General features: G+C 46.3%; 1 protein-coding gene and 1 non-coding gene across 4 annotated transcripts in view; both read left to right on the top strand.

Annotated features, from left to right (window-relative positions):
* The first annotated feature begins 227 nt into the window (after positions 1–227).
* Positions 228–366, top strand: LOC119941719. Its single transcript, XR_005455300.1, has one exon. It is a non-coding gene; the product is annotated as a small nucleolar RNA SNORA7 (small nucleolar RNA).
* Positions 367–6,661: 6,295 nt separating this feature from the next.
* TMEM255B (transmembrane protein 255B) overlaps positions 6,662–16,480 on the top strand; it is a 62,159-nt gene continuing 52,340 nt past the window's right edge. For all 3 annotated transcript variants that reach the window (XR_005455213.1, XM_038761896.1, XM_038761895.1), the window contains exons 1-3: positions 6,662–6,777; positions 12,569–12,711; positions 14,009–14,071. Coding sequence is in view for 2 of the 3 variants with exons in the window: in XM_038761896.1 (XP_038617824.1) it covers positions 6,696–6,777; positions 12,569–12,711; positions 14,009–14,071 (288 nt within the window). In the remaining variant the exon portion in view is untranslated. The remainder of the gene's footprint in view (positions 6,778–12,568; positions 12,712–14,008; positions 14,072–16,480) is intronic.

Genomic DNA, 16,480 nt, shown 5'->3' on the forward strand with positions numbered 1-16,480 from the left:
CAGCGGAAAGAACACAGGCTTGGGAGTCAGAGGACCTGGGTTCGTTCCCTTGCTCTTACGACTGCTTGCTGCGTGACCCCGGACATGTCACCTAACTTCTCTGTGCCTCAGTTTCCTCAACAGTAGAATAAAGATTGTTTCCTGTTCCCTTGCCTTTGGAGACTGCGAGCGTCATAGGCGACAGGGACTGCGTTCAACCTGTTTAATCTGTATTTATCGCAGCACATACCCTCCCCAGCATCGCACCTGGAGAGTTTCTAGTACTCTTCCAGTCTCGACTACGGGAGGGAGAGTCAAGCAGAGGCCTACCCCTTCCATTCCTAGCTTGGGCAGTGGCTAACGAGTGGAAGGCCATCTGCTACAAAAGTCCAAATTCCCCCGGCCTGGACAGCGGCAGTACGGGAGAAAGTCCAGGGCAGAGTTGACCGCGTCGAAGTTGGCGATCGTAAACCACTTCTGGATTTTTACCAAGAAAAGCCTACGGATCCATCACCAGAACGATTGCAGATGGAGAGCGGGGCGTTCTGGGACAGCTGTGTCCATGGAGTCGCTATGGGTCGGAGATGACAGGGTAAGACGAACCTAGCACTTAGAACAATGCCTGACATATAATAATGATGATGATGGTATTTGTTAAGCGCTTACTATGTGCTAAGCACTGGGGGGGATACAAGGTGATCAGGTTGCCCCACGGGGGACTCACAGTCTTAATCCCCATCTTCCAGATGAGGGATTAACTGAGGCCCGGAGAAGTGAAATGACATGCCCAGAGTCACACAGCTGACAATTGGCAGGGCCGGGATTTGAACCCATGACCCCTGACTCCAAAGCCCGGGCTCTTTTCCACTGAGCCACGCTGCTTCTCTAATAATAAGTGATTAACAAATAATTGTAATAGACTGTGAGCCCACTGTTGGGTAGGGACTGTCTCTATATGTTGCCAACTTGGACTTCCCAAGCGCTTAGTACAGTGCTCTGCACACAGTAAGCGCTCAATAAATACGATTGATGATAATAAAATACGATTTTTAAAGAAATGGTGAGGGACAAGAGTTATTTATTTATTTATTTATTTCACCTGTACGTATCTATTCTATTTATTTTATTTTGTTAGTGTGTTTGGTTTTGTTCTCTGTCTTCCCCCTTTTAGACTGTGAGCCCACTGTTGGGTAGGGACTGCCTTTATATGTTGCCAACTTGTGCTTCCCAAGAGCTTAGTACAGTGCTCTGCACACAGTAAGCGCTCAATAAATACGATTGATTGATTGATTGATTGATAGGGCCAATAGTGTCAAAACCAGGGGTGGATGGAGAGACTAATGATAATCGTGGCATTTGTTAGGCGCTTACTGTGTGCCAGTGCTGGGGTGTTAAGCTTGGTTTGGGCAGGGAATGTGCCTGTTTATCATTGCATGGCCCTCTCCCAAGCGCTTAGTCCAGTGCTTCGCACACAGTAAATGCTCAATAAATACGATTGAGTGAATAAAAGCAAATGGGGTTGGACACAGTCCAGGGAGCCCTTTTGAAAAACAGTAAGGAAGCAAGAGAATCAATCAATCAATCGTATTTATTGAGCGCTTACTGTGTGCAGAGCACTGTACTCTGTGCAGTACAGAGAAAAAACAGGGAAAAGAGAAAAACCAGTAGCGGGAATTTAGCAGGGAGAAGGGCAACTTGGGGAAGAAGGAAGAGGAAGTTTCTTATCTCCATCACACAGATGAGGAAGCAGACACTGAGTTAATGTTTAAGATCTCGGGACGGGGGCCAGCTCCTGACTCCCAGCCACAGGCCCTGGACACCCCTTATCCCAGTGGTCTGTGGGACTGGAAACGGATGTCCCGGGAATGGTGAAGTATTTTAGGATGGAGAGTTTAACATTCAAGGTCAGATCTCTATCTGGTGGGCAGGTAATCATCTACTTGACATGAGTCCCAGGCCCGGGCTGTAGGCACTACACCATTGGACTGTGCTTTTAGACTGGGAGCCCACTGTTGGGAAGGGACTGTCTCTCTATGTTGCCAACTTGGGCTTCCCAAGCGCTTAGTACAGTGCTGTGCACACAGTAAGCGCTCAATAAATACGATTGGTTGATTGGAGAGGGAGGGAAGAAGAGGAGTTCAGAATTGGACACCGAGCTTGAGTCCTGGAGGCAGGAGGAGAAGCGAGAAATTCAGAGAAGAAAAGAGAAACTGGGGCTAGATTTGGGATTAATCCTCATAATAGTAATAATAATGGTGGTATTTGTTAAGCCCTTACTCATCATCATCATCAGTCGTATTTATTGAGCGCTTACTATGTGCAGAGCACTGTACTAAGCGCTTGGGAAGTACAAATTGGCAACATATAGAGACAGTCCCTACCCAACAGTGGGCTCACAGTCTAAAAGGGGGAGACAGAGAACAAAACCCCTTACTATGTGCAAAGCACTGTTCTAAGCACTGGGGGGATACAAGGTCATCAAGTTGTCCCACATGGGGCTCACTGCCTTCGTCCCCATTTTACAGATGAGGTAACTGAGGCCCAGAGACGTTAAGTGACTTGCCCAAAGTCACACAGCTGACAGTTGGCAGAGCTGGGATTTGAACCCATGACCTCTGACTCCAAAGCCTGTGCTCTTGTCTACTGAGCCACGCTGCTCAATGTATCTGTTTATTGTCGTATTGTACTCTCCCAAGCACTTAGCATGGAGCGCTGCACACAGAATGCACCCAATAAATGGGATTGAATGAATAAATAATAAGGTTTGAAGGGGCAATGAAGTTAAGTCTGTGACAGGAAAATGTCGTCTTTTTTTCTGTCAATAACGTAGCCCTTCCGTGCCTCCCCAACATCATTCTCCTCGTGCGTGCTGCAAGGCCCAAGCATTTTATTCATTATATCTTTGACTAAACAATTAACCTCTGAAAGATGTTCCACTCATCAGCTGTAATTGCCTGGGATAGGGTTTCGGCAGACATGACTGTGACTTCCAGCAGGCTCGTTTCGGGGGTTTCACTTTACCCACGATCAAGACATTCTGGCTTAGAAACCCGAGCAGTCCGGCCCATAATCTCACTTTTATGTTTTTGTTCATATTAGGAAACCATATTTTTTTATGGCATTTATTAAATGCTTACTACGTGCAAAGCACTGTTGTAAGCGCTGGATCAGTATCAAAAGGCTCTTTTGGGAGACCCGTTTCATGCTGTGGCTGTTTTTAAGTGTATTTAAATTTGTGGGTCTCAGATTTTTCAAAGGCACACACCCCGCTTCACATTCATTTTCTCAATTGCTCTCCTTTGCATTATTTATTGTCTGTTCATTAATTTCGTTGGTCATCTGGTTGCAGCGCTGAGATCGTATACCATCAGGAGCGGCTGAGGATTTAGAAGCACTGGCACGCCATCCGTGAGCTTGTGTAATCTTTATTATTATTACTGTTCATCATCAATCGTATTTATTGAGCGCTTACTATGTGCAGAGCACTGTACTAAGCGCTTGGGAAGTCCAAATTGGCAACATGTAGAGACAGTCCCTACCCAACAGTGGGCTCACAGTCTAAAAGGGGGAGACAGAGAACAAAACCAAACATACTAACAAAATAAAATGAATAGAATAGGTATGTACAAGTAAAATAAATAAATAAATAGAGTAATAAATATGTACAAACATATATACATATATACAGGTGGTGTGGGGAAGGGAAGGAGGTAAGATGGGGGGGATGGAGAGGGGGACGAAGGGGAGAGGAAGGAAGGGGCTCAGTCTGGGAAGGCCTCCTGGAGGAGGTGAGCTCTCAGTAGGGCCTTGAAGGGAGGAAGAGAGCTAGCTTACTGTTATCACTTAAAGCGATAATAATGGTATTTAAGTGCTTGCTGCGTGCCGAATATGGTTCTAAGCACTGGGGTAGATACAGCTTCATCAGGTTGGCCACAGTCCCTGTCCCACGAGACGCTCAAGTGGGAGGGAAAGCAGGTAGCCCATCCCCATTTTATAGGTGAGGATAAGGAGGCCCAGAGAAGTCGAGTGGCTTGCCCCAAATGCCACAGCGGAGGCGGGATTAGAACCTGGGTCCTCCGACTCCCAAGCTCCATGCTGTTTCCATTGAGCCACACTTCCCCCCCGGACTTCCTCAGCTACGGGCTCCCTTTCCTCCTGTGCCAAGGATGGTTTAGGGCAGAAAAGTCTAGAACTCACTGGGTCCCCTCCCATGAGAAGCCCCTCCTCGCCCTCTCCCCCGCCTTACCTCCTTCCCTTCCCCACATCATCATCAATTGTATTTATTGAGCGCTTACTATGTGCAGAGCACTGTACTAAGCGCTTGGGAAGTACAAGTTGGCAACATATAAAGTCCCTACTCAACAGTGGGCTCACAGTCTAAACAGGTGCTTCCCCACAGCACCTGTATATATGTATATATGTTTGTACGGATTTATTACTCTATTTTACTTGTACATATTTATTCTATTCATTTTATTCTGTTAGTACGTTTTGTTTTATTCTCTGTCTCCCCCTTCTAGACTGTGAGCCCACTGTTGGGTAGGGACCATCTTTATATGTTGCCAACTTGGACTTCCCAAGCGCTTAGTACAGTGCTCTGCACGCAGTAAGCGCTCAATAAATAGGATTGAATGAATGAATGAGTGGCCTAGTGACAAGAGCCCGGGCTTGGGGGTCAGAGGACGTGGGTTCTAATCCTGGATCAACCACTCATCCGCTTTGTGACCTCGGGCAAGCCACTTCACTTTTCTGGGCCTCAGTGACCTCATCTGGAAAACGGGGATTAGGACTTTGGGCCTCACGTCGACAAACTGATTACCTCGTATCCACCCCAGTGCTTCGAACAGTGCCTCAGTTCCCTCATCTGTAAAATGGGGATGGAGACTGTGAGCCCCACAGGGGACAACCTGATTACCTTGTATCTATCCCAGCGCTTAGAACAGTGCTCGGCACGCAGTAAATGCTTAGCAAATACCATCATCATCATCATTATCAGCTATGAGATTGGTCAAGATGATCTCACCCAACTCCCTACAGTCTGTGATTCTTTTTCTCATCGGTGCCCAGCTCTTAGAGAAGGGTGTCTTCCAGAGAAGCAGCGTGCCCCAGTGGAAAGAGCCCAGGACTGGGAGTCAGAAGTGATGGGTTCGAATTCCGACTCTCCCACTTGTCAGCTGTGTGAGTTTGGGCAAGTCGCTTCATCCTCTGTGCCTCAGTTACCTCATCTGTAAAAAGAGGATTAAGACTGTGAGTCCCACGTGGGACAACCTGATCACCTTGTATCCTCCCCAGCGCTTAGAACAGTGCTTTGCACGTAGTAAGTGCTTAACAAATGCCATTATTATTATTGTTATTTTTCAGGCAACTTTCAGGAAGTCACCTGAAGTTTCACGTCTTAAATCTGGAACTTAAAATGTTCCAGGGATGAACATCATTTATTACATGTCTAAATCCACACCCGATTTCAGCCTGACAATACGATCGAGAAGCAGTGTGGCTCAGCAGAAAGAGCCCGGGCTTGAGAGTCAGAGGTCATGGGTTCTAATCCCGGCTCCTCCACTTTTCAGCTGTGGGACTTTGGGCAAGTCGTTTCACTCTGCGTGCCTCAGTTCCCTCATCTGTAAAATGGGGGTGGAGACTGTGAGCCCCACAGGGGACAACCTGATTACCTTGTATCTATCCCAGCACTTAGAACAGTGCTCGGCATGCAGTAAGCGCTTAACAAATATCATCATTAGAGCCTTCGCTTGCCTGCTGTGAAACTTGTATGTGGGTTAGTGCTTCCTATGTTGGTTTGAACTTGCCACCCTCAAGTTTGATTAATTGATTAATCAATCAATCAATCCCTTCTCACTGTGCCTCATCTCACCTATCTGGCCACTGGCCTTTGGCCAGGAAGCCCCTCCCTCTTCCAAATCCCCCAGACAATACATATTTACTATTCTGTTTATTTTGTTAATGATGTGCATATAGCTGTAATTCTATTTGTTCTGACGATTTTGACACCTGTCTACCTGTTTTGTGTCGTCTGTCTCCCCCTTCTAGACTGCGAGCCCGTTGTTGGGTAGGGACCGTCTCTATATGTTGCCCATTTGTACTTCCCAAGCACTTAGTACAGCGCTCTGCACACAGTAAGCGCTCAATAAATTCAGTCGAATGAATGAATGACTTCCCCCCCCCCCTCAGAGCCTTCTGGAAGGCCCCCCCTCCTCCAAGAAGCCTTCCCAGATTAAGCCCCCTCTTTCCTCCAGCTCCCTTCTGCGTGGCCTGACATTTGGCCCCTGTGGCAGAGCCCCCGGAAGGCATGGAGCCAAACACTGATGCTCCTGGCCTGTGTCCACCTGTCATTCATTCAATCATATTTATTGAGCCCTTACTGTGTGCAGAGCACTGTACTAAGCGCTTGGGAACTACAAGTCGGCACCATATAGAGACGGTCCCTACCCAACAGCGGGCTCACAGTCTAGAAGGGGGAGACAGACAACGAAACATGTGGACAGGTGTCAAGTCGTCAGAACAAATAGAATTGAAGCTAGGTGCACATCATTCACAAAATAAATAGAAGAGTAAATATGTACAATTTGTCCAGTTTGCAGGAGCAGAGGGGAAGGGGCGGAGGGAGGATGGAGGATGGAGGCGGAGCTCCCCCCTGCCTGGGAGAGAAGACTCGGAGAGACTAGTGTGCCTGACTGGCCAGCAAGGGCAGGGCCAGGGGGATGCAGCAGCTGCCCCCTCCTCCTCTTCCTCCTCCTCCTCCTCTGCCACTGCCGGGACCTTTGGCCTTGCTGGGACCCACAGGTAAAGCCGCCCCTCTATCTCTGCCCCTCCAAGGCCCCCTGCCCGGGCTGGCCCTTCCCAGGGGGGCACTGGGTGGGCAGCATGGGTGGGCAGAGGGGGCAGCCCGGGCAAGGTGGACAGGTTGGGTGGGCTGGCACGAGTGAATCAAACCTGGCTTGATATTCCAGCACCTGGGATTTAAGAATAATTAATAATAATAATGGCATCTAAGTGCTTACTATGTGCAAAGCACTGTTCTAAGCGCTGGGGGGGATACAAGGTGATCAGGTTGTCCCACGGGGGGCTCACAGTCTTCATCCCCATTTTACAGGTGAGGTAACTGAGGCTTAGAGAAGTGAAGTGACTTGCCCAAGGTCACCTAGCAGACATGCCGGGGAGCCAGGATTAGAACCCATGACCTCCGGCTCCCAAGCCCTTGCTCCTTCCACTCAGCCATAGTGGGTCGAGCTGAGCCCGGGTTTTAGAAGGACCTGGGTTCTCCCGGTTCTGCCCTTTGTGTGCTGCATGGCTTTGGGCAAGTTTGGTTTGGTTTTGTCGTCTGTTTCCCCCTTCTAGACCGTGAGCCCGTTATTGGGTCGGGCCTGTCTCGATACGTTGCCGCCTTGTACTTCCCAAGCGCCTAGTCCAGTGCTCTGCACACAGGAAGCGCTCAGTAAATACGATTGAATGAATGAATGAAAAGTCACTTCACTTCTCTGGGCCTCAGTGACCCCCTCTGTAAAGTGGGGATTAAGACTGGGAGTCCTAAGTGGGAGGGGGGACCATGTCCAACCCGATTAGTTTGCGTCTCTCTCAGCGCTTAGTACAGTGCCTGGCACATTCATTCATTTGTCCAATTATTGAGCATTTGTGCAGAGCGCTGTACCAAGCGCTTGGGAGGTGCAAGTCGGTAACATTGTAAGTGCTTAACAAATACCACAATTATCATTTGGGGACAAAGTAACAACAGCACAATGCCCCAGCAAGCAGGTGGGGCGATTCCCTCCCCATCCCCCCCGCCCTACCTCCTTCCCCTCCCCACAGCACCTGTATATATGTTTGTACAGATTTATTACTCTATTTGACATGTACATATATATTGTTCTATTTATTTTATTTTGTTAATACGTTTTGTTTTGTTGTCTGTCTCCCCCTTCTAGACCGTGAGCCCGCTGTTGGGTAGGGACCGTCTCTATATGTTGCCAACTTGTACTTCCCAAGCGCTTAATACAGTGCTCTGCACACAGTAAGCACTCAATAAATGCGATTGAATGAATGAATGAATGAAAGGTGGTTCAGGGGACTGCGAGCTACTGATAGCCCCTCATGGGCAAAGTCAGCTGTGTGACTTTGGGCAAGTCACTTAACCTCTCTGTGCCTCAGTGACCTCATCTGTAAAATGAAGATTAAGACTGTGAGCCCCACATGAGGCAACCGGATTACCCTGTATCTGCCCCAGCGCTTCGAACAGTACTTGGCACGTACTAAGCGCTTAACAAATGTTCTCATTGTGCCTGTCTGCCGTAAAATGCACCCAGTCGATGGACATTATTGAACGCTTACCCTGCACAGAGCGCTGTGCTAAGTGCTTGGGGAGAGTACCGTCCAATAGAGCTGAACGTAAAATAGATCGGAGTCTATTCTAGCCTTGAAACCTTCTCTTAAGCAAGTGGTACAGAGGGACTCTCTTCGCAATCAGAGATTAATGAGTCGGTAAATTATTTACTGCTGTGCAACCTAAATGTGGTGTCGTTTAATATCGCTTCCTGGGGCTCAAAGAAGCTTTTTCTAGTCAGCTGGCTAAGCATCGGGTTTTAGATGCTACAATATACTCACGGCATTGTCAGCATTATTATCATTATTATTAAGTGCCGTCGAGTCGTTTCCGATTTATAGCGACTCCATGGACGTCCTTTCTCCAGAACACCCTGTCCTCTGCCGTAATCCGCAACTTTTCTAACGGTTCTCCCGTTATCGTTGTTATGGTCTCTATCCATCTAGCTGCTGATCTGCCTGTTTCTCCTTTTCCCTAGACTCTTCCTATCGTTAATATCTTCTCCAGAGAATCAGGCCTCCTGATTTTCCCTGAAATATGCTAATCTAAATCGAGTTATTTAGCCTTTCAAAGGCCACTTGGGCTCAATTTGCTCTAAAAATCCAGTCATTTGTTTTTCAGGCAGTCCGCGGTATTCGTAAAAGCCTTCTCCAACGCCACATTTCTAAAGAATCAAAGTCATAGAAATTCGAAATGGAGATAATAGCATTTCTTGACTAAAGCTGTAGTCTCGGAGTTCGGAAGAGTAATCATCATCATCAATCGTATTTATTGAGCGCTTACTGTGTGCAGAGCACTGTACTAAGCGCTTGGGAAGTACAAATTGGCAACATATAGAGACAGTCCCTACCCAACAGTGGGCTCACAGTCTAAAAGGGGGCTCACATAATGAATTTCAGCATTTCGGTTGTGTTTTAATTGGGAAGATAAAGGGTCAAAGCCATGTTGGTTGACTTTCTCAAACTATTAGGCCCCTTAAATTCAAGTTTAGAACCCCAAATTAGGTTGCCGTTGCTACTACAGACCGATTAAGGATTGTAGAATTATAGGGCTGGAAAGGAAAAAACAGTCACGAAAAATGATTCAGAGAGGACTGTTAATTTTAAAAGGTTTTTTTTTTCTTTTGATTCACCATTGATGCTTACAGGGGATTTGGAAAAGCTGTAGAACTTTTTTGGAAAAACATTTATTGAACCTCCTATTGATAAGAAGGTACTTAAAATGTGCACCACACCAAAAGAACGATAAAACAGGTGACCCAAGAGAGCAGCCTGGCCTAGTGGAAAGAGCCTGGGCTTGGGAGCCAGAGGACCCAGGTTCTAATTCCGGCTCCGCCGTCGTCAGCTGTGGGACCTTGGGCGAATCATCGCTTCACTTCTCTGTGCCTCACTCGCCTCATCTGTAAAATTCAGATTAAAACTAGGATCCCCGGGTGGGACGGGGCCTGCGTCCAACTCTTGCATCTACCTAGCACTTAGTACAGTGTCTGGCATATAGTAATCACTTAAATACCATTTAAAAAAAACACAAAACAAACCCAAAACCTCTGCACAGATAACTGAAAAGGATAAAAGTAGTTAAAGGATCTTCCTTCCTTTTAAAAATGAAGAGCAGATCCCATTGAGAACAAGAAAGTCTTTAAGGATGACCAGGTCTAGTGAAAACAAGGAATTTCAGTGGGTCACCCAAGAGTGTGAAGAGCATGTTCACAGAGAAGCAGCGTGGCTCAGTGGAAAGAGCCCGGGGTTTGGGAGTCCGAGGTCGTGGGTTCTAATTCCGGCTCTGCCACTTATCTGTGGGACTTTGGGCAAGTCACTTCACTTCTCTGTATCTCAGTTACCTCATCTGTAAAATGGGGATTAAGACTGTGAGCCCCACGAGGAACAACCTGTTTACCCTGTATCTATCCCAGTGCTTAGAATGGTGCTTGGCACATGGTAAAAGCTTAAGAAATACTATTATTATTATTATCATTCATTCATTCATTCAATCGCATTTATTGAGCACTTACTGTGTGCAGAGCACTGTACTAAGCGCTTTGGATGTACAAGTTGGCAACATCTAGAGACGGTCCTTACCCAACAGTGGGCTCACAGTCTAGAGGGGGGAGACAGAGAACAAAACAAAGCATATTAACAGAATAAAATAAATAGAATAAGTATGTACAAGTAAAATAAATAGAGTAATAAATACGTACAAACATATATGCATATATACAGGAGTCTGTTGTACTCTACTCTGCCAAGCGCTTAGTACAGTACTCCACACCGGGACAGTACTCGCAATTCTGCTCGACCTCCACCTATCTCATTCATTCATTCATTCAATCGTATTTATTGAGCGCTTACTGTGTGCAGAGCACTGTACTAAGTGCTTGGGAAATACAAGTTGGCAACATATGGAGACCATCCCTACCCAACAGTGGGCTCACAGTCAAGAAGGGGGAGACAGAGAACAAAACAAAGCATATTAACAGAATAAAATAAATAGAATAAATATGTACAAGTAAAATAAATAGAGTAATGCCAAAACAAATAAAGATTCTTAGATTGTAAACTCATTGTAGGCTGAGATTGGGTCTACCAACTGTATTGTATTGAACACTCCTAAGAGCTTAGTACAGTTCTCTGCAAACAGTTAGTGCTCAGTAAATACCATTGATGATGTTTATTCCAGTATATCAGAAGCAGGAGATTGCTTAGAGAATTAGCGGGGCCACTTGATAATGATGGAATACAAGATGAACTCAGGGATGAGGAAATAGCTGAGGAGCCCTGTGAATTTATTGTTTGATCTTCACTAAGCGGGGTAGAGGGTAATTAGATAAATTAGACTAGTGATGATGACTGTGGTATTTGTTCGGCACTTACTGTGTGCCAAGCACTGTTCTAAGCTCTGGGGTAAATGCAGGGTAATCAGGTTGGACACTGTCCCTGTGTCCACGTGAGGCTCGCAGTCTAGGGAGAACAGGCGAATCTCCATTTTACAGATGAGGAAACTGAGGTCCAGAGAAAGTGAAATGATTTGCCCAAGGTCGCACAGCAGACAACTGGCAGAACCTGGATTAGTCCTCTGTTCTTTTCCACAAGACTACACTGCTTTTATAATAATAATAATAATAATAATAATGATGGCATTTATTAAGCGCTTGCTATGTGCATTGCACTGTTCTAAGCACTGGGGAGGTTACAAGTTGATCAGGTTGTCCCACGGGGGGCTCACAGTCTTAATCCCCATTTTATAGATGAGGTAACTGAGGCACAGAGAAGTTAAGTGACTGGCCCAAAATCACAAGGCTGACAACTGGCGGAGCCGGGATTTGAACCCATGACCTCTGACTCCAAAGCCCGGGCTCTTTCCACTGAGCCACGCTGCTTCTTGTCAGACTGCTTTTCTTGTCAGAAGAGTTGTGGTGACCGCATAGGATATTTGAAACCAAATTCATCAATCATCATCATCAGTGGTTTTTATTGAGCATTTACCCTGTGCCGAACACTGTCCTAGGCACTCGTGCTTTGCACATACTAAGCGCTTAATAAATGCCATTATTATTATTATTATTATTATTATTACAATGCAACAGAATTAATAGACATGTTCCCTTCCCACAACATACTTAAAGTCTCGAGGGGGAGATAGACACTGAAATAAATTGTGAATACTTACATAAGTGCTGTGGGGTTGAGGCTGTGAGGCCATACTACTGTACCGGGGAAGACAACACCGTCTTTTCCCGGCCCATGGGGAAAAGTTGTTTTTAGCGGCTGTTTGAAGCAACAGAGTGTAGTAGCTAGAGCTCAGCCCTGAGAGTCAGAAAAATAATAATAAATGTATTTGTTAAGCGCTTACTATGTGCCAAGCACTGGGGTAGATACAAACTGATCAGGTTGTCCCACGTGGGGCTCACAGTCTTAATCCTCATTTTCCAGATGAGGTAACTGAAGCCCAGTGAAGTGACTTGCCCAAAGTCACACAGTTGATAAGTAATCCCGGCTCTGCCACTTGCCTGCTGTGTGGCCCTGGGCAAGTCACTTCACTTCTCTGGGCCTCAGTTACCTCATCTGGAAAATGACTGCGAGCCCTAAGTGTCTTAATCCTCATTTTACAGTTGAAGTAACTAAGGGACGGCATCTAACCAGATCTGCTTGTATCTGCCCCAGCGCTTAGTACAGGGCCTGGCACATCGTAAGTGCCTACCAGATACCATAATGACTATTATTATTGTTAATAATTAATATTGTTATTCTATCCCCACAGGGCAGTTTGCCAAAAGAAAGAAGACGTCTCTGTGGTTCACGGTCTCTCTTCTGGTCGTGTCAGTTTTCATCCTGACCATTGGCTTGGCGACCACCACCAGAACGGAGAACGTCACCGTGGGAGGCTACTACCCTGGAATCATCGTGAGTGTGGCTCAGGTCCTCTCGTGAGGGCTCACGGAGAGACGGGATGGATAAGGACAGTTTCCCATCGAGTTGTCAGACCGAGATGGAAAACTGAAACAGCAAGAGGGAAGCTGGGTTGGGACCAGTGTCCCTCCAAGGTCTTACTCCGCTATAGTGTTTCACTGTGGGATATCACCACCTCCTTTTTAAAAAAAAATTGTATTTAAGTGCTTACTATGTGCCAGGCACTGTACTAAACGTTGGGATAGATTCAAGACAATCAGTTGGGACAAGTCCCTGTCCCACGTGGGATTCCCAGTCTTAATCCCCAGTTTACAGATGAGGTAACAGGCACGGAGAAGTGATTTGCCATGATGCAGTGGACTAGTGATGGAGCCGGGATTCGATCCCAGGTCCCCTGACTCTAAGGGCCGGGCTCTTCCCACTAGGCCGCTCCGCTCTTCTGTACACCGCAATTTGGACTTTGTCGTTATTGGTTTGCATTTATTGGCCTTGTCTACGCTATAGAATCCTCTGGAGGATTCAGGAATTCTCCGGAGAATTGGGCACTTCTACAATTCTCTCGTCCCTGGAGAATCCAGAAGGAAAGATGATCGGTGGGTTTCCGTCAGGATCCAAGGAAAATTCTCCCGAGAGTTTAAAACCAGGAGCGATGCCAAGGTAGAATCCTTGAAGGTGGAATTTGTTTCCTTTTATTCATTCAGTCAGTCAGTCGTATTTATTGAGCGCTTACTGTGTGCAGAGCACTGTACTAAGCGCTTGGGAAGTACAAGTTGGCAGCATATAGAGACGGTCCCTACCCAACAACGGGCTCACAGTCTAGAAGGGGGAGACAGAGAACAAAACTAAACATGTAGACAGGTGTCAACACCATCAGAATAAATAGAATTATAGCTATATGCACACTATTAATAAAATAAATAGAATAGTAAATATGTACAAGTAAAATAAATAAAGCAATAAACCTGTACAAACATATATACAGGAGGTAGGGTGGGGGGTTAGGGAGGAGGAGAGGAAAAAGGGGGCTCAGTCTGTGTCAGCCCCTCAATAAATACCATTGATTAGTTGTTTGATCTATCCCTTTTATTGTCTTCACGGCCTCCATCGGTCAGATGTAGAAGACCCCAGGACGGAGACCTGATGAACTTCGAACTCTTGGGGGGGTTGCAGTGTTTAGAAACCCAATGTCTTATCCTTATTGATTGTGAAGTTTCTGTGTTTCCGGGGTGTTGCTACACGACTAACTTGGTATCTTTTGGGCTTTTCTTCTTTCCCCATTTTTCCTCCTTAGCTTGGCTTTGGATCTTTCTTAGGGATCATCGGCATCAATTTGGTAGAGAACAGAAGGCAAATGGTAAGTACAGAAATGCTTCTCCTTTTCCCACAAATATTATTGGAAAAAGCTACTCAGGAACTCAAATCAACGGCTTCTTTGGTGGTATTTGTTAAGCGCCGACGTAAGCGCCAGCGTAGAGGCAAGCTAATGGGTTGGATACGGGCCGTGTCCCACATGGGGCTCACGGTCTTAATCCCCATGTTACAGATGAGGTCACCGAGGTACGGAGAAGTTGTGACTCGCCCAAGGTCACACAGCAGACCAGTGGAGGAGCTGGAATTCAAACCCAGGGCCTTCTGACGCCCAAGCCCGTGTTCTTTCCACTTGGCCACAATGCTTCTCTTTATTTAGAGTATTTATTAAGAGTTTACTAATAAAGTAATTGTGGTATTTGTTAATCCATCAGCGGTTTTATTGGGTGCACTATACTAAACGCTTGGGAAAGTACAATACAATGGAGTTGGTAGACATGATCCCTACCCCAAGAGTGGTAGAGGGGGAGACAGACAATAAAATAAATTACAGATAGAGAAAATAAGTGGTGGAGCCGGGATTAGAACCCATGACCTCTGACTCCCAAATCCGTGCTCTTTCCACCGAGCCACACTGCTCTACACGCAGCAAGCCCTCAATAAATATGATTGAATGAATTATTATTATTGAGGCAGCTTTCCTAAGGTAGTGTTAACCCGTAGCAAGTGTGGTCCTTTCTGACATAACATGGGAATTGTGTTCTTGAAGAACTTCGTACTTTGAAAAAGTCCCCACGGCTATCAATTCAGTGGGAATTAACTGGCTACAGGTTGGATGATTTGAAAATGCAGAGAGGCTCAAGCTTTTTCCGCTAGGCCCTGCTGCTTTCTTACCTCTTTCGAGGTAAACCTTGAGGGTCTTGCACTGAGAAGCGGCGTGGCCTAGTGAATAGAGCACGGATCTGGGAGTTGGAAGCTGGTTTTAATCCCGGCTCCGCCACTTGGGCAAGTCACTTCGCTTCTCTGGGCCTCAGTTCCCTCATCTGTAAAATGGGGATGAAGACTGTAAGTCCTGTGTAGGACGGGGACTGTGTCCAACCCGATTATCTTGTATCTACCCAGCACTCAGTACAGTGCCCGGCACATAGTAAATGCTTAATACCGTCATTATTATTGAGGAGAGAGGGATGCTAGCATGGGAGCGAGGCAACGGCAATGTCCCCTTGTCCATCTTTAACTTTGATTCCTTTTTCCCCATGGCTCCGGGACCTATAAATCCCACGAGACTTCATTATGTCCGCTTCACCTTCTTTGTTCACCGGTGCTGCCCCTCACTCCATCTCAATGACCGGGAAGCCCAGTCTTATTTCATTTTTCCGCTGGAAAAATAAATGAGTTTCTCTCCAATCCCTCCGCTCGTTATCGCTGGCACAGCAGTTTTCCCTCACGATTTGTTGAAACTCTGACTCCTCCGCTTCAGTGGGGAGAGCCCAGGCCTAGGAGGCAGAGGACCTGAGTTCTAGTCCTGGCTCCACCACTCGTGGGCTGTGTGACCTTAGGCAAGTCACTTCACTTCTCTGTACCCCAGTTACCTCAATTGTAAAATGGGGATTAAGACTGTGAGTCCTATGTGGTATCCACCCCAGCACTTAGTACAGTGCCTGGCACAGAGTAAGCGCTTAAACTACTATTATTAGTAGTAGTAGTTTGTAAGTTACTTGAGGTCGGGGATCATGTCTACCAACTCTGTTGCAGTGTACTCTCCCAGGAGCTTAGTACAGTGCTCTGCACACAGTAAGTGCTCAATAAAAACTATGTTTGAATACCTCCCAACATTTGTTAGGAGTTTCTCTTGGAGCTGAAAGTGTCAGCTTTCTGTCCATGGGATGGAGAAACCGCTGCCAAGAATTGCACGCTGTCAATTTGGGCTTTTATGACTTCCTTTATTGTTCCACACCTTAATTTATTTTTGTTTCTTTCCATCAGCGAAGCAGCAACTATAGGTGAACGTTCTTAGCTAGAGGCCGATGTCCCTCTGCTGTTTCTCAGGGGTATGCAGTCAGTTTTGTAAAGTTTTAGTCCTTTTGTTTTCCTGCTCAATTTCCTTTTTGTCTTTAACGTGTATTTTGAGGCCGGCTACAAGTGCTTTTTACAGCTACTTGAAAGAGTCAGGCTGAGAGCTAATCCGAGAGTTGTTTTGCAGGTGCTCTCATTGGAATCCAAGGATTTCTCTAGTGGAATTTTCCTCCCTTTAACCTTCCTCCCTATCTCAAAGGTGACCACTTCTCCCTAGATTTTATTTTTTGTCTTTTAGCCAGTTTTCCTCTCCATCGCAGAACATTGCCTCCCGTGCCATGATTATTTCACGTTAATCAAACACCTTCTAGAAGGTCAAGCAATTCCACGCAATATCTATGACTCTCTCTCTCTCTGAGAGAGTTGACCCCCTTAAAGA

Source organism: Tachyglossus aculeatus, chromosome 20 (assembly GCF_015852505.1).
Source record: "Tachyglossus aculeatus isolate mTacAcu1 chromosome 20, mTacAcu1.pri, whole genome shotgun sequence".
Taxonomy (NCBI): Eukaryota; Metazoa; Chordata; class Mammalia; order Monotremata; family Tachyglossidae; genus Tachyglossus; species Tachyglossus aculeatus.